Source organism: Copadichromis virginalis, linkage group LG7 (assembly GCF_057382275.1).
Source record: "Copadichromis virginalis isolate Kocher_CV1m ecotype Utaka linkage group LG7, C_Virginalis_male_GT1.1, whole genome shotgun sequence".
NCBI classification, from domain to species: Eukaryota; Metazoa; Chordata; class Actinopteri; order Cichliformes; family Cichlidae; genus Copadichromis; species Copadichromis virginalis.
In genome coordinates, this window is record NC_140624.1 from 67,640,877 (window position 1) to 67,664,576 (window position 23,700).

Consider the following 23,700-nt stretch of genomic DNA (forward strand, 5'->3'; position numbering starts at 1 on the left):
CAGGGTTCAAAGAAAATACCAATTGTAACCAACAGAAAGTGTCAGAAACTATTCATGATATTCCCCAAGAAGTCTGTTCAGGTCTTCTATCTTCCGTCTACGATGATTTGGTTCATGGGAGGCTTTAACCTGTCCCAGCTGATGCTGGACAGGAGGTGGGTACACCCTGAGCTCCATATAATGACTAACAGTGAGTAAGAGGCAACCACAGGTCACACCTACAGCAGTTTACAATAACTAAAACTTGCTGTACATGTCTTTGGACTATGGGGTGAACCGGAGAGTTTGGATAAGCAGAACATCCTACAAGCCACAATGCTAACCAGTGCTGAGGGAAGTTTTCTAGGGAACGCCACGCCTCTGAGCAGTGATACACCTGAAAACAAAGTACACAGGGTCAGCAGTATTGTCTATATCTTGTTTATTTGTGTTTGTAAAACGTTATTTTTGCGCTACAAAGAGGCTGAAATTGCTCAAGCTGCTGAATCTGTAACCAGGCAAATGTTGCAATTTTCATCCAGTTTAGCTGCTATACTTGGATGGATCATCTGACTGTATCTGAGCTTTCCAAAACCAACAGTCTGACATGTTGTATGAACTCGCTCATTTGAAGCACGCTGCAAACAAAGCGTCTCCTCGATGATCTAAAAGCTTCTGAAATGATTTACAGAGGTGGCAAAAAGATGTGATGTAACTTTCTCTCACTCCTTTAAAACAAATGCAGAAACTTCACAGAGTGAAGTGCGATTACACCAGCGGGAAACACTGAAGCTCTCAGAGAAGCGAGAGGGAGAAAGTGGATGCAGCGATGGTAAACTTTTAACGCCACCACTGGGATCATGTAGCAACACGTTCTCTTTAGTCGTGGATGATAAATTTCAAGCATACAGAACTCCTAAAGTCTATGGAAGCCCGTTTCCGCCACTAAAAAAAAAAAAAAAAAAAGGATCCATAACTCAAAATTTCGAGTTATTTTCTCGAAATTTCGACATATTAACTCGAAATTTCGATTTATTAACTCAAAATTTTGAGAAAAGCAACTCGAAATTTCGAGTTAGCGCTGCCAATCAGTAATCTACGTGAATGACGTCATTTCCTTGTTATGGATACTAGCTTTTTTGTTTTTATTTAGTGGCGGAAACGGGCTTCCATAAAAGTCTGTCAAGATACATCCACAGCTGAAGCTTTTTAACTGTACCGGGAGGTGTTGCCATGGAAACACAGTTACATTTAGTGCTTCTTTGAGGCCCGGCGACCTCGTTGAAGACAAAGAAGATTTTTGTCTTGTTTGCGTCGATTTCCTAAGAGCTATGTTTGGACATTGGGGCGTTGTTGGTAGTAACAGCCACCTGCATGCTGCTGTAGAGCTAGCTTATTAAAACATTATTCTGTTAAACTCGTAGTGGTCAAAACTTCCACTCAGTACAGTCTCTGTCTGTAGATATATTTACATTTTGGACCAGTTGTTGCGATCTTGGCTAACTTGGCTACAGTCGTTATCAATGTGAAGTCATTCTTTACCTGCTCTGTCTGATTATTTGGCCTTAAGACGTCTACTTATACCAAAAATATTTAGCAGAAGGAGCTGTGTGTCACGTCTTCTGTTGATGGCAGAACAGACTATGTAACAACACACAGAAACAGATAATAGGGAGAAGGCATTGGTTTTCTTACATATCCTATAAAAAGCACATGCTGAGAGAAAACTTGCTAACGATGTGAGAACAGGCAGGAAAATATGCAACGCCTAGCAAGGTTTCAGAGTTGTATGACAGGAAATCAAAGGAGACTATTTCTGGAAAGTGCAGGAGAAGAAGCAGTGCGATCCTGTCCAGGTGAGGCTGGAGGAAGGTGGGGTCTTTTTTTTGGAGTCTAAAGGTTCCTCTCCAGAAGGACGCTCTTTAAGTCTGCAGGGCAGTTGATGGTGAAAACGTTGTGGGCAGTGTTTCGTCTTTCGATCAGGGCGGCAACAGCCTCGCCCAGGTCCAGATGATTGAGGAAGCCGGGCGCCATGTGATCAGGAGTGGCTACACCTGTGTTAATCTTCACCTGTCAGAAGAGAAGAGGAGAGGGGCTGAATGCAATAGAGGGATGACTGTAGGATGTAGAGCAGGTCGTCTACTTATGTCGGGGTTTGTGCTTCGAGCTTTGGCTCCTCCTGTCCTCATAAAACAGGTTTCAACCTCTGAGTTAAAGCTGTGGGGAGATTAGTCAGCGTCCTGTGAGGAAGCACTGGTAGTAAGATCAAGTTTTAGCTGTGAAATGGCTCATCCAATCATCTCACAACTCACAAGTCCCTGTCCACTTCTCAACAGTTTCCAAAGGCGATTTCTGAGATGTACGAAAACATCTGATGCATCAGGTTCAGAGACATCGTGGAGGTAGAGACGAGCAGTTCATCTAGTTTGATCTGATCTTATACAGGAGATCAGGTAAAGTTTTGATTAATAAGGGCTGATTTCATCAAAGTTGTTTTTCTATCAGCCAAGTTCACGAAGCTTTTTGCATATTCCTGACTAAATATGCATGTTTGCACAAAGGCAGAAATATGCACATGCACTATTTAGATAAAATGCCTGATTAACTTCTGTCATGTAAGATTACAGAATAAGGTTATGTAATGTGGATGTGTTGAAATGTGAGCTGGTTCTCACAAAGGCATCGAGGAAGAACTGAATCTGCATGGGTGGTAAAGTGGTGTCAGTATTACAGATTTCCCCCGAGTGAGCAAATGCCAAAGAAATTCAGGGCTGTGCATGTGAACACTAGAAAGCAGAGAGAATTACATACGTAGATGATTGTGGAGGCAGGCATGTGAATTGAGCTGTGAGCTGACTTCTTTTGGTCAGGTCTAAAGGGTCATGAGTCATGTTAGCCGACTCTGTGCAGTTTATCTGAGGCCCTGCTGTGCAATCCCATTAATATCTCACCTGGTTGAGTTTGCAGGGCACCTCGGGGTACTCCTCACGGAGGACATGGCAGAAAGCCAGGGTGCTGGCAGCGCCCACTGTGAGGAAGCCTGTACCAGGCATCAGCAGCTTCTCTCCTGCTCCTCCTGTGGCAAAGCAGCAAAACACTACATAAACACACCAGGAATGCAAGGCGAGCAGCTATCGCAGGTGACCCTGCACGAGAGGCAGGGCACACCCACGGACGCAGTCTGTCAGAGTCGGAGAACATGCAGTGAGTAAAATAACATGGCAGCTGTTTTGCTGACCCCAAGTGGACAGAGAGAATAAAGAGAGAAAACCAAACAGCTCAGCCAGACTAAAAACTTCTCTCATCCTTTTGGTAAATTTGAATCTGAAGCTATCGTTCCAAAGATGGTAATACCATCCAGCTACCACTAACCACAAACAGTCTCCATGCTACCCAATCACTTCTGTGCAAAGTCACAGAGAGAGAGAAGAAGCATCGGTGAAGCAGAGCTCAGCAACGTCGCCCTGAGGTCTGGCAGATGCTACCTCAGTACTACTAGAGAGAGGCAGAACAAAGGCAAAGTAGCACTGCGCCACACACACACCGCCTCATCCCACTGAGCAAACACACGTCTTCACTACAGGACATAGGCGACATCAGCAATACGACTGCGTTTCTCTGTAATGTGGACGTCGTGGCGACGGAGGGTGCTGTCTGCGATGCCTCACCTGTGATGAACGTATAGGTACAGTTGGAGTCGTCCCTCACCAGGGGGTAGAAGGCCTTCCATGACACAAATGTGCTGAAAAGCAACGTCTCAATTACCTGCAGATTTCACAGGAAAGAAAACATCACAGCACCCCAATGACTCCTGCAAGTGTTTACATGCTGCATGAGTTTAAAGTGAGGGAGAAGAAATTAAATAAGTATATTGGAAAGTGTGTGTGTACTGACCCAGTGTAGATCTTTCAGGGACTGGGTGTGTGGGGGTCCTCCCTGCCACCAGCTGAAGCCCAGAGAGGAAACTATGTCGGTGACTTTCCCCACCTCCTTCAGCAGGGCCTGCTTCGCCTGCTCGGCTTCCTCCTCTGAGCCTGAACACAGAGACGCTGGACTTCAGGAGAGGACAGGCAAACTTGTTTTCTCTAATGAATCACTGAGATCGGCATCGATATAGAACTTCAGCCCTACTGGGGAATAACAAAACATCGCAGTAGAAGATAAACACCTTCCTCACCTGCTGCTGTGATGTCATCTCAACTATCACTGAAGTTTTCTTAATAATGTTTGGTGTGTTTATGGGGTGTAAGCCCTTTCCATACTGGAAAAAATACAGGATTTTTTTTTGCACCTCCACCTAATAAATCAGCAGCTGAAAACAATAATTTGACTAAATCTGAAAATAACAAATCACCATTAACGTTCCTTTTTGCACAGGACGCACACTTGATAGGTTACGGCAGAGGTGGACGTCGCTGATGTTCGTTACCCCAAGGTGCAGTCTTTTGCTAAACCCAAACAAGCAGTTATCAGGTCAGTAAATCATTTCTGAGACAGTCGCTAAGATGCAGACAAATGATGACCGAAGAAATGGGAACTTTATCACATTGTACGGTGGAGGATTTGTACTTGAATACAAGCCCACAGACTTCTGAGACAGGAGGTCGGTTGGGTTTAATCCCCCCCTCTCACTACCACTGTGCAATTACAGCAGTTTGAAATGTTCTAGTTAGAGTTTGGTGTCATGTCTCTAAGCTGATTATTCAGTACAAATACGAGGGGACGAACCAGCAGGCGGTGATGCAGGGCAGCACTGACATGTCAGAGGCTCAGATGGAAAATTCTGCAGCTTAAATTGGCCGCCAAACAGAGAGGGTGTGTTTGGTGTTGGACGTGAGGAGAGGCAGGCGTGTTGGTGTGCCTGAGGTTGCCTGCCTGAACTAGCTCACAGGCTTTGCACCATTACTGCTCTATGAGCAGTTGGAGACTGTGTGAGTGAACGAGTGCAGACTCTTTTACATTTACTTGCAAGCTGGACGACCCGAGTCTGAAATAAGAATTTACAACATCAGCTCCACTTGGCACAAATTTGAAGGGTCACACTGGAGTCATAGGAAATACCTGACCTGAGAGTGTGTGATGATAACAAGAACTCATTACCAGAGAGTGCACATGAACAACTATGGTGAATGTTCCTGAAGCTTTGCTTTTTTACCTGTAAAGTTCAGACTTCTAAATGATGAATTCGGTTCATGCAGCTTCGCTTTAACCTGCATGAACCAAACTCTAACTTGCGGAGTGTGAACTTGCACAAGACGCTGTCTGCCCTCCATTACTGAGCAAACAGTGGAATGTGCCAATTTGGCAATCTGGGCTTTAGTCCAAGCTGAACATGCAGACTGGAAAAGCCAGGATTGAACCACCCACCTTCTGATGAGTAGATGATCAGCTCTAACTCTCACCTATGGCCCCACAGAAAGTTAGTAATGAGGAGTGCCTGGAGTTCATTCAGGTGATGTGGCTGAAACATAAGTACTGCCTCTACACCCTTATTCCTGAGCTCACTGTTAAAAAATGGCGCAAAGAGGTTTTTGAGTATTTTCTAAAGATAGCTCATACACACAAACAACCTGATACTAAGAATGATGGTAAAATGAGATTTTCTCATCAGAGTTGGTGACCATCTTGGAAATAAAAACAACCAAAACAGAAAATCAGTCCTTCATTTTCAGATCTCTAACCGGCTTTCTGATAAAAGAGTAAATGAGCCAGTTATGGTGCTTGTATCCACCTGAGAACGGTTTCCCTGCAACATTAAGTTCACTGCTGCACTACATGTGAGGGTTTCTACAGATTTAGTGCAGCTCTGGTGCAGTATGTTGCCACTCCCATACTTTGCAGGCTCTCTTTTGCACAGTTTGGATTTGTATTTAAAGTGTTTGCCGGGGGGGAATCAGTAATTATGCGATAAGGGCTGTGGACAAGCGCAAACAATCCTCAGAGCAGAGACGGGCAGGATAAGTAACCTGACTTACCCACATTTCCCACTATAGTGGTGAGGTTATCCTTTGTGTTGGGAGAGACAAACGATCGGAGTTTCTCCAGGCGGCTGCTGTCCCTGGAGATCACTGCAACTTTAAAACCTTGACACACAAACACACAGAGACCTTTAATACAGAGACAGTAGGATGGAGTGAACCTGTGTTGTTGTGCTGCTTCTGTCAAGGTCATCAGAAAGTGAAATCTGACCGGGATGTCGACAGTAACTTACTGCTCAGTTCAAACAAAGAAGCTGTGAGCATGCAACCAATAAACTCTCATCTCAGCTTCTTCCTTCCTGGAGGCACAGAACGGTAAATGCCCACAACAGATTTCAGCTTTAAGAACACAACAGAATCCAAACAGGGATGAAGCTGAACTGAAATTATGCTCTTTTAACTCTCGCCATAAACTGTAATTTAGTTTAAGATGATGATGATAGGAGTTCAGATCAATTTCGATATGATTTTATGAGACTGTGCTGATAAAACCACCCACACAGCAATCCCAGATATGACAAAGCCAAACTGTACAATGACACACACAACTGTTCAGTGACAGGTTGCTTCTCCCCAAGACAAGAACTAACAGACTTAAAAACTCCTTTGACCCACACACCATCAGACTGTTTAACTCCTCTCTGGAGGGGAGAGGGAGGGGAAACAGGAGGACAAAGGAGGGGGGAACAACTAAGCTGTAGTGCCTCTTCACCTCACTGTACAATACCTTGTGCAATACTTTTTGTAAATAGTCAACAGTGCAATAGACTCAATACTTGAAATGTGCAATTCACTTGTATTTTTATTTTTTATTCCTATTTATTCTATTTATCCCCTTTGTATATTTTATTTATATTTGTCTCTGTATTTATATGTGTGTGTGTGTGTGTGTGTGTGTGTGTGTGTGTGTGTGTGTGTGTGTGTGTGTGTGTATATATATATATAACAGTTCTGTAACTGTAACTTTGGTCGTTGCTGTGCTTTTTTTGGAAGTCGAATTTCCCAGAGGAACCCACCCGAGGGATTAATAAAGTTCTATCTTATCTTATCTTATCTTATCTTAACTGCCTGAGAATGTTTATTCTGTCTTTACTGTTCCAAAGATTTCCTGATGGGACATGCTTTTATTGACAATGAAGCATTATTATGAGAACTCCATTGTGTCATTTTGGTAACTCCCCCTAAGTCTTGATTAAAGGAAGATTAAAGGAGCCTGTACAGTAGGCTGAACAGCCTGTTGTTTTTGACACGTCTATGATTATTAATCCAACATTTTATTATCAACTATAGATCATTTGTGTTGCAGTTTAGTTTTATGAGAGTGGAAGGGGATTTTTGGTCGATCAGTTGTCACATTGCGCGCTCAAATTTATTTTTACCCTCATAAAAATGTGATAAGCGGACCTGTCGGTGTAGAGCGTGGCATAGAAAGCCCAATACAGTGTTTTACGCACGCGGGCGGATGACTTATGGCGAGTCATTATTTAATTGTCTAACAATTCAGACACAATAAAACAATAATAAGTATAAAGTATAAATAAGTAATAACTGTATTTATTAAAAGTGGCCATACCGCACAAAAATCCCCATAAAGTGTTTACAGTGCGGTTTATAATGATGGAGTTCCTCACGCGTAAAAGCCCAGGGGAAAGACACCTGCGCGTAAAAACGCATAGATGTCCCAAAGATTTGTCCTCCTCTATTTCACTCAGTTTATTTTCCCTGCCAAATGTCCTTCGAGCTACAGAGAAGCTTACCTTTATCCAGCAGTCCTTTAACGATCCCGGAGCCCACTTTTCCCGCTCCTCCGAGAGCTAACACAACCCTGTCCGAGTTCGACATGCCGACTGTAGCTGCACAGACCTGCTGGAGGATGGAGGGTGGAGGATGACTCTGTCGATGCGAAGTGAAGCTGCTGGCTTGTGCAGAGCATCCTGGCCGGACCGGGATGCTTTAAAGGATCACGGCTCCGCCCTTGTCTACGGGGTCACTGAAGCCACGCCCATACTCTGTCTCCGTGTGTATGTGTATCCCGGCACGGCTAAATTTGAAAGGACCGGTGGAGAGATTTAAATGTGGGAAGTGGGAACATGTACTGAGCGTGAGGGCACCTTTCAGGGGTGAGGATAAATTCAGATCTGTGACCATTAATTCAGGCAGTCAGTTTATTGGCTCGATGACCAGTTTAAGTTACTACTGAGTTCAACATAATATTGCACACAATGATCTAGAAAGGTGGTAAAGCAGCATGTGCTCCATTATGGGCCTGGCTGTTCATTCATAAGTACACCGCTTTATGAGTGTGCAGTCAGGTCTGCCCCGTGTGTGATGTCAGATTGTGGCAAACTAAGATGGGAGCAGCAAAAACATTCATCTCAAGGCTTCACTAAAAGGTTTCTGTAAACCAGAGATTATGGTTACATCCATCTGTTATATACAGTCTATGTTAATCTGAACTCTGCATCAAATGGGCTCAAAACAAACAAAACCCCGAAAGTGTTACAAGATTTTGACAGAGAATTTACAGCCTTGATTGGGACATTCTGTGACCTCTTGTCACTTTGGGTAATGAACTTGTGGTATATTATTAGGAATTATATTTCGTTAGTGCAATACATTTATACTTTTCTCACAAATCTATTGCTCAGAACTAGATATAAACAGAAACACATTAAATCCGCCCTAAAAACAACCACAGAACAAATACTTTTACAGTTTATTTGTATAATGTATGGATATGTTCCCATCGCACCAGAAAAACTCTGCTAAAGAGTTTAAACTAGCTGCTCACCTGTGATCATGTCAGTAAACGTCCTCACAAAGACAGGAAGACGTGTGTTTGTGTGTCTGCGTGTGCCGTGTCAGTGGTTCATGCAGAGGTGAGGCTGCCGCAGCAGGTGAAATGCTGCCATCTAGTGGCTGAAACTACACGCAAGAAAACTGTTGATTTAATCGATTTATTCGGTAGCACACTTTGCAGCTTCTTCCTGTTTCCACCTTTTCTGTATTTCAGCCCGTTTTTACATCACTTTTCTTTTAATTTAAAGCAATTGTTCCATTGTTTCCACCCACCTAACGGCACATCCAGGAACAACTGCCAAACACACCCTGTATAAACTGGAAATCCCGTGCCACGTGACAATGTTTACGTTACCCAGATAATCGAGCAGATTGTCGTGTGGCCGGACTCGCCAAAACAGCTGATTACGTGCCAGGAACAGGTGAGTCTGTGTGTCAGACACGTTTTATATCGAACAAAGCCAGACTCGCCCACCTGTAGCCCGCTGCGTTACGTTAGCTTCGCATACCTACGAACATACCTTCATGTTCTCTCAGTCCGAGTTTTCCTACAAATTATACCGGTTTTCTATTGCCTCGCGCTTTGGCTTAAAAACACACATTTTAAAACTTAAATCGTTACGTTTACAAGTTTATCGGGAGCGTACGTGTAATTCGGCGTGTTTTCAAAACGACATAGATGTCTTCTTAATATGAAAAATGTACATCTTCCTTGGGGAGGTTCAGCCGCTTCCTCGCACTTCCTGGGTATTTTCCCACACAGACTGAGCCTGACATCACACTGGAAGGTTGATAAAAGTTGATTTCGCTTTCGTCGACGGATTATATATCGGCCGAACTGAAGAACAGCTCGGTACCAAGCTTCCCTGCGCCACTTCACCGCAAACTGGGTAAAGTAAGGAAAACAAGCCGGTTTACAATGTGCGGGCGGGGGGTGCGTTCACTGTCCGACCCGTAAGTTCTCTTGGGTAACTAACGTAGTAGACGCGGCTAAGCTAATGCTAAGTGGGGCTGTTAAAAAAAAAGGTTCTCGTTTTTCTCGTTGATGAGCTTGAAGTTCCCAGATGTTCCCTGAAAACACGTTAAAGTTTGGTAGATGTAAAAAAAACAAAGTGAGTCAACTTATTTTCACTTATGGCAAAGTTTCACTTTCGTTATTAACATGTGCTCAAAGCGAGTCGCAGCTGATACAGAGTGTGCTATTTAATGAGGCTAAAGGTCGAAATGTTTTATATTTCCAGGGGCCACAGTTACGTCAGCATGTGCTGCAGACATAGCAGGATCCTGGAAAACACCTGTGTGTGTGTGTGTGTGTGTGTGTGTGTGTGTGTGTTTGTTTAACTTTAGTCACACTGTAACTCTTTATTGAATAGTTACTAACAGAACAGAGAAATATAGTCAATCCCATTGGAGTGAAATGAGGTGGAATTCAATTCATAGGACACTCCCTCAGTGACATCCGTTGCCAGTGGGCACTGTTAGGTTGATGCACAGCAATAAGAAAAAAAAAGGTGTGACTCAGTTATTAGGATCATCTTGGTTTATTTTTGTCTCTCTCTCTTATAAATGGATGAAAGAGATGAGCTTCTCCCGGAAGAGAGACGTAGATCTCACGGGCGCCTACGATCGCAGTTTGGAGCGCCAAATCGTGGAACAGGGCTCGAGCCTGCCGTGCAGAGATGAGGAGCTGTGGAGAAAGGTGGAGGGACTTATGAAGGAGGGAAATGCTCAGGAGATCCACTGCCTGGGTGTGGATCCACTGAGGGTGATGGAGGAGTCGCTCAAGGCAGTCACAGCAGCAGGATGGAGCAGACAAGTTGGAACCAGAGGAGGCCTGCAAGGCCTGGCCAAAGCCTTTGAGGTGCTGGAGCAAGCAGCCTTGAACCTGTACCTGGGTCCCTGGAGGAAGGAGTACACTGTAATCCAGGTGGGCCAGAAGGAGAAAAAAGTTCATGTGTTCAGTTAAAATAATCAAATGTGATTTTAAAGTTTCACATTTTGTGTCCCAGATGTACTCCGGCACGTTCACGCACTACATCACCCCGGTGCTGTCGACGGCTCAGATCGAGAACCTGTTCAACCTGTTGGGCTACGAGCTCAGCGCGTCATCATCTGAGCAGCTCCATCTCCAGACACACAGAGTGAACTCCACCTCTTCGGATACCCTCCTTTGTTTGTCTTGCGCCTTCTTCCTGGCCCGCTGCGAGTGCCACTTTCTTACAACAGCGCTGGGGAAGCACTGCGGTGACACCCAGTGGGAGCTGAGCGCAGTGATGGAGAGGCAGCGAGGAAACGGCCTGCAGGTATGTGACGCTGATGCTGAGATCTTTTGTTTTGTTTTCTTTCAGCCTTGGTGCAGCCAATCGCTTCATTGTCTGCCTCAAGCAAGCTGTTTTTAACTTCCACCCTTTAAAATCTTAGAAAACGTTCCTCACTAACCCACTAATCTTGCTTTGTCGTACTATGTTTGGTCCAGGAGGGTGTACTGTGAGGCAAAATGTTTAGCAAAGAAAAGTGTCAATTGTATGATTTCTTTCTTCCTGCTAATAAATGCAACAGTAGGATATGAAATGCCTTAATTGACTTTATTACTTATACCTCCCTACAGGTTGCTGTGGAGAACACCAAGAAGATGCTGGAGGTTGGCGAGGCCCTAATGGAGCAGCCCGATGGAGACGTGGATCTGTACACCGATCCGGTTAATGAAGGGGACCCGCAGATGGTTGTCAACAAGGAAGAGAGTCCCTGCTCATTCATCTGGACGACAGCGGACAACGTATCACCCACCACTGTCAAAACACACAGCAACGGAACAACAGCATCATTCCCACCGCGAGAGCCGCTCACCGGCAGAAACTCCGCGGACAGCAAGAGGCCAAGCTGGCGTTCCCCTGGTGCTACGAGGCTGGGTGAAACAAACTCTGAGCCTCAAAGTCTGCAGGTAGATCCAATCGAGGCTCTGAAGAGCGAGGATGGCGACCACAACCTCTGCAGGTGCGTCCAGAACTCAGATTCTTGTTCTTACTGCTCTGAATGCAAAACCCTGCACGATGAGACCTGTGCAGTCCTTAAGATTTGCAGAAAGAATCTCCACAACGTGAAACAAGTGAAGAAAATGCAGAGTGGAGGCCTCAGATCACCCACTCTCACTGGCAGCAGTGCAGCAGTGAGCTCCTTACCTCTGAGTGAAGACCCCGCATCAATAATTGCACTCCCTCCTGCCATCGCCTACCACGAATGCTGCGATCTCAACAATCCAGACCCTCAGATCCTGTGCCACAAGTGCAGAGTCTTCCACTTGAAATCCTGCAACATGGCGAAATGCTGCCTGTCAATCCATCACAGCACACAGCTGGGAAAGTGCTCCTCCTGTAAAAAGTGGTGCTCCAGAAAGCCTCTGGTCCTGTGCAGATACTGTGGAAACGAATATTGTAGTGGCTGTTGGTTTAGAAATCCGCTTGCATGCAGCTGCGGCCAAACATTTGACCAGTCAACATCTGTGTGATAAAGGTCTGAAAAGCTTTGCACTTACGAGATGCATTTAGCAAAAGTTACAGTGACTTAAATCTGCGTACTGGAACTGAAAACGCTGCCTTGAAGTTCTGCCATTGTGCCATTTATTTGATATTTGCATGTAACAGCCTCTGTGTGGTGTGGTTTTGCGCTCGCAGGTCGCTTTGCGGTAACTCATGACGCAAAAGCAAGTGTTTTATGTTTGTGTCCTGCAGCAGACTGCAGTAAAAGGGTCAATGTGCCATTAAAGTGTATGTGTGGTAAACGTGTGTAACATGGGATGAATTGGCGTGATCACCGTGGTGTGGTGGGTATGATTTAATATAAAATCAGTCACAGCATTTAAAATTGCTTCATAACTAACACTAAGAACCTTCATTTTTCTGTATTAGAGAAGTTTTCAAATATTACTTTTTGGCAGGTTATGTGGCTTTCCTCTTTTTTTTTTTTTTTTTTTTCTTTTGTTGTAATTTGCTGTGAAAGGTAAAAACAGCTGAAACTAACGTTTGTTGTAACTATGAAATTATTTTCTCGAGTAATCATTTGGCCGAGTGCTGAAATCTGCTTGTTTTTTGCCTTTAAGGTGACTTCACTGTTGTCTAAAGCACATTTTCTGAAATGTCGGTGGCAGCTGGAAGCTTTGTTTTCCTAGCTTTTCCACTGTCGCCTTAATGCAACATCTCAGGAACACTTTAAGGGAGTCTTTCCACGTTTAGGACAAACATTTGTTTACACCAAATGATTTGTCAAACTGCATTGTACTCTGCTAATGCTGCAATGTAGCCTGACATGCACCCTTCCCAGAAATGTAGCTGCATGGCACGGCAGCGCCGACCTCGGCGGCGGTCATGCGTCTGTGTGATATTCATACACGGTGCAAAAATAAAAGGATAACACTTCGTTCTGTAAAAACCTTTTGTAACCACCCGGTCAGCCTTCTACCAGAAACTTTTCCTGCAGTAATTCACTGAGCGTTATGTTTACTTCTGTTTGAAATGAATTTGTGTTGCTGTCTTTAAAGACGTCTTGTAACTAATCAGAGTCTGTTTTTTTTTTTTTTATAACCATTCCTGCTGTTGTACTGTGACAGATGCTGCGTTAGCACATAGTTACTAATGTTAGAATATCTCATGATGACTGAGGGCAGATTGGACTTTGCATCATCTCGTGGTTCAAAGTGATATTATATCTATTTGTTATTGGGGTTTTTTGGAACCAAAAATGTTCATATTTGGACAAAGATCACAGTAGCCAGAGCTTGGTGCTGCTTCGTCCTTTTTCAGGTGCTCAGGCACTCCCAAATGTCTTCACAGCACACTTAAATAAACTATAGATATAGTTGTAATGTTTTTTAGGATCATTTTTTCTGATATTATATTTTGCTAACTCATCTACAGCAGCCAGGATTGTCCAGTGGTGTTGATGTCATGATGTTACAGTGCTGTCACATTGGTGCCGCTGCTTTAACAGCAGATGACATCATGGATCGACTCGTTTTTGGAACCGGCCCCCAGTGGCCATTAGAGGAACTTCTGGCATTTACCCACATTTACTTTTAAATTTTTAAATGCCTGAGAATGAAGTTGAACACAGTCAGGCTTTCTTTGCCTTAGCTGGCTCAACAAAACCTGAAACCTCAGTTTGAGATATGAAGGAAAAACACAATGGTTAGCCACTTTGCTAAGCTAGCCTTTTTGTTTCGGGTTTGATGCGTGCTCACATAATAAGGGGCAGTTTGTGGGGTCATGTGACTCCTCCCTCCACATAATGATCCTTGTGAGTGTCCCCTACTCCAGCGGTCCCCAACCCCCGGGCCTCGGACCGGTACCGGTACGTGAGTCGTTTGGTACCGGGCCGCGAGAGTTGAGGCTCAGGTGTGAAATGTATAGTTTTCAGGGTTTTTATCGGTTTTCAGCGTTATTTTGTCATCGTTAGCTCTGTTTTCCTGGGTCTTTTCACGTGTGTTATGAATCTTTTTTTCGGTACCGGTACTAGTTTTATTTCTTGTATTTATCCGCAACACCTTAAAGGCCGGTCCGTGAAAATATTGTCGGGCATAAACCGGTCCGTGGCGCAAAAAAGGTTGGAGACCGCTGCCCTACTCCAAACAGGGATGTTGTCAGAAAATAAAAATATAACAGTAAAATGCTAAACTGTTGAAAGTTGGTGATTTTTGCACATTTTAATTCAAATTCAGTTCATTTTAAACTGAAATTCAGGTTATGTGTTCATCATTACCACGGTGGTTTAGAAGTTTGTGACACAGAAAACTCTTTAAGCTTGACGAAGCTGGCTAAATCATTCATCTTGCTTCGTACCACAGCCCTCAGGTATCCTGTAGACAAAAAACCAGCTTTCATAACTTCTATAATTAACATTTTAATGACACAAATAATTGCTTATGTGTTGAAAAGCAGTTTCCACGCTTTATAAGGTAGCAATATTTTAGCCCACATCAGTGTTTTGGTGTTCCAGCTGTTGGAGCCTTTTAACTGAGTCCTGCCCAATCGTATCCTTTCTTCACTATGATGGAAGGCAACAACATTTAAAGATCCATTCTGCATCCTTTCAGCATTTATTGTCAAAGTACAGATCTGTGGTCCACAGAAACCAGAAGACACGTTCACATGTGCATCGCCAGTTAGCCAGTCTGCCCTGAGCAGGTGTTCACTCTATTCGTTGTGTGCCTGCCAGTTGATATTAATGAAGGTCTTTGTGTCCATGCGGTCGACGTAGAGGACGCCGTCCAGGTGGTCCATCTCGTGCTGGACGATCCGGGCCGACCAGCCACTAGCCTGCCACGTTACAGCTTCGCCATTTTCATTGAGACCTGCAGGGTGAGAAGACAGAAGCCCGAGACAAAGGCACACCTTACAAATGTGGACACTCTTAAATGAGATGTGTCACTGTTGAGCTTTAAGGATGCGTACCAGACACTTCCACAGACAGGTAGCGGGGAACCGTGGCAGAGAAGCCCGAGATGCTCTCACAGGCCTCCTGAAACAGCACCGTCCGACCATCCAGCACCCTCAGCTGTGGGTTCACAAAGATCCTTAGGGGCTGGACGGAGAGACCGCGGACCTCCCTCGTGGCAGGCGCGCTCTCTTCAAACATTTTTTGGGGATATTCCAGAGCCAGGATCCGGAGTGGCACGCCAATTTGAGGCGCACTCAGTCCCACGCACTCAAGCTTCCTCATTACTGCCACCATAGTTTTAATGACACGCTGGATCTCAGGTCCTGTTACAGCTGAAGGGTCCACAGCAGCCGCATGTGAACGCAGCACCGGGTCTCCTACCTGACACACATGGCTGTACGGAGGACTGGGGGGGGATATGATCTTGCGTTTGACGTACTGCAGGTAGGAGCGCACTTTGACGTTGCTGGATAAGGAGCGTCTACAGGGTGAGGTGTGTGGAAGACGGGTGGAAGCTGCTGCCATCAGGCTCAGGGCTCCGGAGCGATGGCCTTTAGATGCATACAGTCTGAGCCCGGTCCAGGAGAGCTGGAGCAGAGACACTGAGGACGTGTTCATGGTGGGACTGAGACAAAGAGACAAAAGGAGGCCATTTAGGTCGGTCAGAGAAAGCAAAGACATCTTTTGACACTTTGTTGACTTCCATCAGTAAGAAGGTTTAAAATACTGCTCATTCTTCTTTTAAGAGGTCACCACAGATCATCACATCTGCCACCGCATCTCTAGCATCCCCATGCCTGTTTTTGCTAGTGCCACCATCTTCAAACCATACAGCAAAACTCAATTTCCCAAGTCGCACCTGTGTTTCCGAACCAAAACAAAGATGGCGGACACCGGCTAACACGAGAGGGCCGCAACTTGGAATTTTTAAAAAATATTTTTAAGTGTTTAGTGGACACCCTTTTAATTTTAATGACTACAACTAACACGTCCGGTAAGTCTTATGGCTTTCTATATTTTCAAGCATCGCCGTTTGATGCAGAGAGCTCGATGGTTAGCTCTGTCATTGAAATATAAGCTTATACCCAAGAGCTACAAACTGCTGCTAGCATTACCAGCCACCCTTGAACTTGTTTATATCGCCGCGTGATTTCTTACATCACGCTCTTTATTACCCTCAGCACACATCAATTAGAGAAACACCTGTTTAGCGTTAAGTCAGACACCACCTAGCGGTTTGTCCAGGTGCAACGAAACATGCGCGCCAGTTCAAGAGCGACCGTGAGCTGTTGAAGCTAGGTCGTTAGCATGTTGATGTAACAATGAATAAAAATAAAAAGTCAGATAACTGTCAGCACTGACTGAGCGCAACAAAAACGAAGCCTTGCAGCTTCCCGTTACCTCATAGAACCGTCTGAGCTCCGCTGTGGATTAGACAAGACCGCATAGTTTGGAGGGTGAAGTCAGGGCAGAGACATTCACGGCTCCGGTAAAGTTCTTCCTGGTCAACCACGCTTTCACAATAAAAGTCCATGTGCAGCCCTTTTTTGTCATTGTGCATGTACAACGAAATATGGGCCAATTATGGCCAATAGAAAAGGCACACATGGGAGAACAAAGTGCTCAAAAGTAGTGCAAAGGACTTGATCTAAGTATACAGTGCATGTGTGAGTGAGTTACTCAGACCGTGGCTCGGATCAGATGATTGCATCACGTAAACATGTTTTGTAATAAAAACAAACAAATAGAATCAATAGACACATTTATTGGCTGCATAGATATTAATTATCATAGGAAATTAAATCTTGATGACTGATTTTGAGCAATTTTTATACAGTTAACTAGTTAGTTCAAATTTAATAACGTATAAACTTATTGAAGAAAGATGGGAACACCATAATATTCATCAGTTTATATCTCTATATATCCATATACTGCTTTAACATTTATTTCTCCTTTTTATTTCATATTGTACTGTGTTCAACTTTACAGCAGATTCATCTCAAACTGGTAAATGTCTGTTAGGCCTTTAAAGCCTGAACCATTAAATAGTTGACAAATAATAATTATACTTTTTTATTTTAGAATCGAGTTGAATTGAATCTCCTCACAATTTAAAAAACTTGTAGTTGAGTTTTAACCCTTTAAAGCCAAGCATATCGTATTTGATACATGTGTTTTTGTGAGTTTTTGAGACTTCTACATCATCAGCGTGACTTTTTTTACCCTCAAAAAATGATATAAATTGCATGACACATTTTTAATTCCTAAATTGCAAACATACGGCTAATGTAGCAAATGTGATACAAATTAAAACACATATATGCAGATTAAAATGTGATATATTTTTAGATATATTAGTCTAAAGGTTCAACAAACACTCCATTATCAAAAAACGAAAGATTTCTGGCTGTTATTTTATGGTTCAGGTTTTAAAAGGTTACCTGGTATCATGTTTGCTGAATCTTTGTGCAATCTATTAGTTTTTCGAGGAGGGAAAAAATAACACCGATGACGAAGTCTGAAAAACTCAAACATGAAGCAAATTTGACACACTTGGTGTTACAGAGAGAGACGGGGTTTCTTGCTTCCTAAGCTTTTATTTTGAAATGCTAAATAAAGGCATGCAAAGGAAGTTATTTGCAACATTTTTTAAAAAAAAAAAAAGCCGGGGATGTTCAGATGCGTGACATCCTCAACTTGCCGGTACATGTCCAGCTGTGGTGGTTCGGGGGTTTAAGGAGGTGCAGCGGGCTGATGCTCTCCTCCGTCTCCCTCCACACAGCCCGCGGAGCTGAGCCATGGACGGAGGGGAGCTGCGGGCTGGACGCATGCAGAGCTTCTCTAAGCTGCCTGTGTGGATCATAGAGCATGTCTGGACTCACAAGATGATGGATATACAACAAGGTTGGTTCTGGGGATTTTAATAAAAAGTTTTAACACAACAAAAACTTTATTGAACTCCTTTGTCTGAGTGTTTTTTATACTGATGTAGAAGAAACATATACATGAAACTTGCAAAGCTAATCTCAAACAGCAGAGATAAAGAAAGTCTTAGAAACAAAAGTATTCATGCCTTTGCGTTTGCTTGTGACATGCTGGCTTCATTTTGTGTGCTCACAGTTTTGGACCTGTCCAGCTGGCCAGATGTGGACTCCCAACCTCTGAGTCTGGAAGACTCGTGGAGGCTGCGCGTCGTCTCTGCTCAGGTCTATTCCATCATAAAGAGCAGGGACCTGGAGCACTTTGAGAGGGTGATAGGGTTTCTGGAAACCACGTACCGACTTCTACCCAGACTGATTCCTGCCATCAAACACATGAAGATCATGTTTGGCCTCAAGACCATGGTAGGGAAATAAGTAGTGGTCCAGTAAGCATGTACAGGAATGTCAAATGGGGTTGTTTCTTCGTGAACGTTCACCTCCTGGTGGTTCCTTCCAGGTCATTATGTGGATGCTCAAAGAGGGCCGGGGAATGGTTGACACCGTGTCAAAAATTGGCCAGTTCTTCCCGAGCAAACTCCCCGAGTACCAAGACCAGTGTGTAAGTGACCTGCCCTGCACCGGAACTAACTGGAAGCCACTGTTGAACTGGTGGAGACCAAAACTGAGTTAAAAGTACCTGCCTTATATTATGCATAACTCACCGAACAGCTCCGAACCACTGGGGCACAAAGCCTCCGGGGGTGTCCTGTTGGGTCTGAGTGGGTTACAGGATCGGACTTGTCCTGGCATGTCCAGTCGGAGGCTTTGTTATGTTCATGAGCTTGTGTGTGCTGCTGCTGTCTTGTCCTGCTGAGGGAGGCTGCTACCTTTGAGCAGTGTTGTTGTCCGTTGGAGTGTGTTTTGTCCGCCGCGGTGTTTGGTTGGGTGGTAAAACATGTCGAGACCGAGGTTTCCCAGCAGAACTCAGCACTGGAACACAGTGATGGCTGTTGTTCACCTCACCTGTCAATGATTTTATTATTGTGGCTGATTGAGCTCTCATAAATGTCTCATACATGTTGCATCGATTGTTTCCTTTAAATGAACCCCTTAGACATCAAGAAGAAAGATAGATGGATGGATACTTTTTGATCCCACATAGAAAATGATTGTGTTACAGCAGGATTAAGAATATAAATGATACATTTTTATAATAAATATTCAAGAAAGGTAAAGGAAAAGTTCAGACACCAGACAGGAAGCATCAAGCTCTGGATGTCTTCCATAGTTTGTGGGGGGGTTTTCCTGCCTCCCTCCACTCACCCCCCAACCGGTTGCTCAGATGACCGCCCCTCCCTCAGTCTGTGAGGCTGGCTCTGCTGGAGGAGTTTTCCTTCCCACTGTCGCCAAGTGCTCATACTGGGTTGTTTGACTGATGGAGCTTTCTCTGTATGTTGTCCTGACAACATAAAGTGTTGTGAGGCGACTGCTGTTGCGATTTGGCGCTATATAAATAAAACTGAATCGAACTATTTGTTAGTTTTTGCCTCCTCACAGATGGCACACTGGTGGTGCTTCAGTCCTCTTTCTGAAGCCTCGAGCGAGGCACTTTTATTCTGTGAATAAAGTAAATCGTTCATAACATTTTGTGTTGTTGCATATTGAAAAATGTGATAGCATACCTGGAATTGGCTTTTGGGAACAGTTACAGTTGCCTGCATGAAAAACTTTACTTATATCAACAGGTGATTCTATGTGTTCTGGTGTTTTTTGCACAGAGCCAACGAGAAATGTTCCTCATGAGGAAGAACCACCTGGACTTTAGGACTCTGGCGCAAACACTTGCTATGGACAAAGACAAACTTGAACATTACATTAAGGTAAATCTCCTGTAAGTGATTATGAGACAGATCCAGAATATTCTATATACATTTCAGTCCCAATATATTCATGGCCTACGTGATTCATGCACATTCAGCACATTTCTAAATCATACAGTTTGGGATTTGTTGGATAAAGGCATTGCAGTTTCCCCAAAGTTATGCTTTGAGACACAGTGCTGTTCACAATAATCAGTCGGGTTTGATCAAACCTCGAATGTTTGGAATTATCATAAAGGCAACCCTGCATGTATTTGTACAACTAGATTTCTTAGTAGAGAAAAACTCATCCCAGCTGGGCCAAAAATGAAGCGGTCCTAACTGTGGCCAGCAGGGTGCGCTGCAGAGCTACGATGTACAAAATCTTTCCGTGAGCTGCAGAGTCGTAGGGCTGCCAACCTGAAAAAGTGATCAAGCGTGGAGGAACAGTAATGTGCTAGAACTTTGGACATTGGCTGCTCGTTCTCAGTCCTCGCACCACTTCCAGAGGAATGTTTTTTTTTTTACACTTAGCTTGAATCATTCAAGCAGTTTGACAGACATAAAATCATATTTTTGCACCAACAAAGTGATTCCCAAACACGTCTTTCATGATTGCATGCTCAGTCATCCAGGTAAAGAAATCCCAAAAAGTTCATTCTGCCCATCTGGACGTAGAAACGGAGTGTGGCTCAAGACTTTTGCACTTATTATGCTGAATTTCATGGGATGATGCCTTTTGTCTGTCTTGCAGAATGACATGGACGAGCAGTATGGGGAACGGTATGCCCAGAAAGTCGAGGACAGGCTGCTGCATTATCTCCATGAGCTGGATGCTGTGTTACAAGGAGATACCTACATTGATAAGGTGTGTGTGTGTGTGTGTGTGTGTGTGTGTGTGTGTGTGTGTGTGTGTGTGTGTGTGTGTGTGTGTGTGTGTGTGTGTGTGTGTGTGTGTGTGTGTGTGTGCAGGGTTTAAAGATGCGTTTGTAAAAATGAGAGTTTGAATGTAGATAAACTGTCCCGTTGGCTCTACAGCGACCTCATGTGGTCAAAAACTCCACAAGTTTCCTTTAAGATTGTTGATGAGGGAAATGAAGACGAGCAGAAATGCCAGCAGTGAGAATGTCTCGCTGTGATAACTGAACATTTGTGCTTCACTAGATCCTGAAGAAACAGAGCCCTGTGACTGAAGAGGAGAAGCTACTTTTAGAGGTGATAAGCTCTGACTCCACCACCATAGCTGCGACCCTGAAGAAGCTGCTGCACTGCGGTAAGAAACAGCTCAACACGAAAAGTTCACCTCAAGTTTACATCATAAAAAGATAATAACTTTATATTTTATTTTATTTTAGGGTAGATTTCTTTAGCTTTGAGTCGTGGCTTTTACCATTTCTGCTGTTTCTTTTTATTTATGTAATTTTCTCCTTTTAAACTGTATATTTTTACTGTTAGGACACAAGCAGGATTAGATCTTTGTGTGAAATTATGAATATCCACTGTTATCAGTATCAAGCGTGTCGCTGTTTTCTTTCTTTAGATGCTGCTTCCTGTCGTCAGTCGTCGATATCTCGGTCGCCTCAACTCTTTAAGTCGGCTTTAAGCCAAACTAATCCAGATGTTCATCCAGAGGAGGCTCCTCGCGACGTGTCCGAAGACGGCTTCAGTTTTTCGGACAGGAGCTCAGACGTTAGAGGACATCAGCAACCAGAGGAGGAAGATGAGGTGAACAAGAGAGCGGAGGAAGAGGGCAGTCAGGGAAGCAGCACAAGTGTTCAGGAGGCGGCCCCCACCCCTCAGTTCTGCTCCAAACACCAGCGATGGGTGAAGAGCATCCTGCGGGGATGCTCGGAGGAGCTTCTCCTTCAGCCGAACGTTTCCTCATCTCCCCTGCTCTTCCCGTCGTCGTCTTCTACTTCTTCATCGCAGGACCTCACACCATCTGACCTCATCCCCTGTCCGTCCGATCAGCCACCTTCGCAGACCCCCAGCCCTCCTCGGGCAGCAGTCCAAGCATCCAGAACAGCAAAACCCAAATACAGGCGCAGCTCCGGGTCACTCGGATCCTCAGGCGACACCTCACAAGCACAAATTCTGCCTCAGGCCTCGTCTGCTCGGGGCTCTCCGCTGCCTGCTCTGCTGTCACCGGTGGTCCAACTGGTGAACATCGGCTCCTTCGGGACGAGCTGTAAACACCAGCAAGCATCACCAAAGCAGCTTCTTCTGGCAGCTTCTTCCAGTTCGGAGATGCTAAGTTCTCCACACCATCACACCTCAGGAAACGTAAAAGACAAAAACAGTTCATCTCGCTCTGCCTGGTGTCAAACCCCGACTGAACAGAGAAAGCTCAGACGGGTCTGCAGTACCAACAGACACGAGGAGGATTTGGAGGCATTTGCTCAAACCCCCCAGCAGCTTGTTCAGGACCCAAGTACCTCTCAGATGGGTGTTCCAGCCACAGCCAGTGACATCAGTGTCTCTGGACCTCCTCAGAAAGGTGCTCAGTCAGAGAGTTTGTTCTCCGCCTGTGCTGCCAATCAAATCACACCATCTTCCAAGTCATCTAAAAAAGTCGTCCCTCGGAGCTCTCTTCGCCATCGTCAGCCACAAAAGAACAGCAGACCTCGATCAGGAACCGCCCGGCGCTCCTCACGCTCCTCCTCTGCCGCAGGCAGGGACAAAACCAGCCGAGGCCTCAGAGCTCAGCTGAGGCTATCGCTGCCCAGTCAGGGTGTGCTGCTGCACTCCAAGCTGCTACAACCCTACGTGAGTCTTACCAGGCTGAGCTCTGAGCAGTGTCACCTATCGACCCGAAGGAAAGCCTCAGCCGGGCCGGAAGAGCCCGTGGAGCAAGGCAGCGACGGCGAGGAAAGGAGGAAGCAAGAGGAGGAAGACTCTTCCTTCGATGTGAACGCTCTTTACTCCACTGATTCCTCAAGCAGTGACGGAGAGGAGTCACCTGACCGTGACCCTGATTATAGACCTCACATCAAAAAGAAAAGACTTCTGTTAGAGTATGAAAATGCGAGAGTGCTCAGTCACGGTGACAGCAGTTGAACTAATTTCTCCTACTCGAGTACTCGAGTTTTTAGAGTATTTTTAGATGCCGCGTGAAGATACAGCCATCAGTGCTCTCTAATGATCTGTCTGTTCTTGTGAGCCAACACGGTTCCTCTACGCTAACTGAATGTAGATGTGCAAAACACAGAACATAGAATTGTTTTAAATAGATTTGTCTCCTTATTAAAATGTGAAGAAGGTAGCACTCAAACACGTTCAACTGAAAGGAAAGAAAAGCTTCTTGTAAACGTTTGTATGGTGCAGCTTTATTGTAGCAGGTGTGTATCGAGTGTTCGGGTTTATCATAACAGGTCTCTGATTATATAATTGAGAATAAACAACACAGAGGGGATCGTTGTGTTTTCGTAATGTGTTTTGTTTGGCTCCGTCGGCAGGTCCAACGTTTCAGGACTTTTACCCCACCTGGAAGTCCAGACCGAGGTAAATGTTTCTGATTATATAATTTCCATTTGCACAGCTAACTTTTGGCTTCCTGTTTTCACTTCACACGACATAAAAACAAGGACACGCTTTTTTTTTAACCCCCTATTAAATTTAAAGTTTTTCTCAAAACGTTCTCCAAGTGGGGAACCAGCTTCTTATAGAAAGCACACATCACTTCTATTTGCACCAGTGCAAACCTTTTCACTGAGCCACAGCACAGAGCACTGC

The 23,700-nt window shown here is 44.5% G+C and overlaps 4 protein-coding genes across 8 annotated transcripts; 2 read left to right on the top strand and 2 right to left on the bottom strand.

Moving 5' to 3' along the window:
* Positions 1–404: 404 nt before the first annotated feature.
* LOC146706698 (peroxisomal trans-2-enoyl-CoA reductase) lies at positions 405–7,901 on the bottom strand. 2 transcript variants are annotated; one of them, XM_085464912.1, is made up of 6 exons: positions 7,715–7,900; positions 5,955–6,062; positions 3,874–4,013; positions 3,648–3,744; positions 2,931–3,055; positions 405–2,049 (listed from the first exon to the last, which is right to left on the bottom strand). In XM_085464912.1, exons 1-6 carry the CDS (start codon positions 7,797–7,799, stop codon positions 1,873–1,875), a joined length of 732 nt encoding a protein of 243 aa, XP_085321038.1. In that variant the 5' UTR covers positions 7,800–7,900; the 3' UTR covers positions 405–1,872. The 2 variants fall into 2 exon arrangements, with proteins under 2 accessions (XP_085321038.1, XP_085321039.1); XM_085464913.1 differs by lacking the exon at positions 5,955–6,062 and having other exon boundaries at positions 7,715–7,901.
* A 1,000-nt stretch (positions 7,902–8,901) lies between these two features.
* spata2l (spermatogenesis associated 2-like) lies at positions 8,902–13,318 on the top strand. Of its 4 annotated transcripts, none has more exons than XM_085464914.1 (4): positions 8,902–9,178; positions 10,334–10,683; positions 10,766–11,059; positions 11,365–13,318. In XM_085464914.1, exons 2-4 carry the CDS (start codon positions 10,336–10,338, stop codon positions 12,259–12,261), a joined length of 1,539 nt encoding a protein of 512 aa, XP_085321040.1. In that variant the 5' UTR covers positions 8,902–9,178; positions 10,334–10,335; the 3' UTR covers positions 12,262–13,318. The 4 variants fall into 4 exon arrangements, with proteins under 4 accessions (XP_085321040.1, XP_085321042.1, XP_085321041.1 ...); XM_085464916.1 differs by lacking the exon at positions 8,902–9,178 and adding an exon at positions 9,217–9,651; XM_085464915.1 differs by lacking the exon at positions 8,902–9,178 and adding an exon at positions 9,217–9,646.
* A 1,314-nt stretch (positions 13,319–14,632) lies between these two features.
* pdf (peptide deformylase, mitochondrial) lies at positions 14,633–16,694 on the bottom strand. Its single transcript, XM_085464919.1, has 3 exons — positions 16,587–16,694; positions 15,200–15,810; positions 14,633–15,099 (listed from the first exon to the last, which is right to left on the bottom strand). Exons 1-3 carry the CDS (start codon positions 16,589–16,591, stop codon positions 14,942–14,944), a joined length of 774 nt encoding a protein of 257 aa, XP_085321045.1. The 5' UTR covers positions 16,592–16,694; the 3' UTR covers positions 14,633–14,941.
* On the top strand, positions 15,985–23,461 carry LOC146706701 (uncharacterized). Its single transcript, XM_085464918.1, has 8 exons — positions 15,985–16,179; positions 17,971–18,092; positions 18,309–18,532; positions 18,627–18,728; positions 19,888–19,989; positions 20,723–20,836; positions 21,133–21,241; positions 21,509–23,461. Exons 2-8 carry the CDS (start codon positions 17,987–17,989, stop codon positions 23,023–23,025), a joined length of 2,274 nt encoding a protein of 757 aa, XP_085321044.1. The 5' UTR covers positions 15,985–16,179; positions 17,971–17,986; the 3' UTR covers positions 23,026–23,461.
* The last annotated feature ends 239 nt before the right edge of the window (positions 23,462–23,700 follow it).

Bases quoted from the DNA above. Each gene is read 5' to 3' on its own strand.
- LOC146706698 (XM_085464912.1), bottom strand. From the start codon at position 7,799: ATGTCGAACTCGGACAGGGTTGTGTTAGCTCTCGGAGGAGCGGGAAAA. The intron at 6,063-7,714 runs GTAAGCTTCTCT...TTGTGTGTCAAG, and splicing joins TAAAGGACTGCTGGATAAAG to GTTTTAAAGTTGCAGTGATC. The intron at 3,745-3,873 runs GTCAGTACACAC...TGAAATCTGCAG, and splicing joins CCCTGAAAGATCTACACTGG to GTAATTGAGACGTTGCTTTT.
- spata2l (XM_085464914.1), top strand. From the start codon at position 10,336: ATGAGCTTCTCCCGGAAGAGAGACGTAGATCTCACGGGCGCCTACGAT. The intron at 10,684-10,765 runs GTGGGCCAGAAG...TTTGTGTCCCAG, and splicing joins AGGAGTACACTGTAATCCAG to ATGTACTCCGGCACGTTCAC. The intron at 11,060-11,364 runs GTATGTGACGCT...ACCTCCCTACAG, and splicing joins AGCGAGGAAACGGCCTGCAG to GTTGCTGTGGAGAACACCAA.
- pdf (XM_085464919.1), bottom strand. The intron at 15,100-15,199 runs GTACGCATCCTT...CTCACCCTGCAG, and splicing joins CCTGTCTGTGGAAGTGTCTG to GTCTCAATGAAAATGGCGAA.
- LOC146706701 (XM_085464918.1), top strand. From the start codon at position 17,987: ATGGACGGAGGGGAGCTGCGGGCTGGACGCATGCAGAGCTTCTCTAAG. The intron at 18,093-18,308 runs GTTGGTTCTGGG...GTGTGCTCACAG, and splicing joins GATGATGGATATACAACAAG to TTTTGGACCTGTCCAGCTGG. The intron at 18,729-19,887 runs GTAAGTGACCTG...TTTTTTGCACAG, and splicing joins CCGAGTACCAAGACCAGTGT to AGCCAACGAGAAATGTTCCT.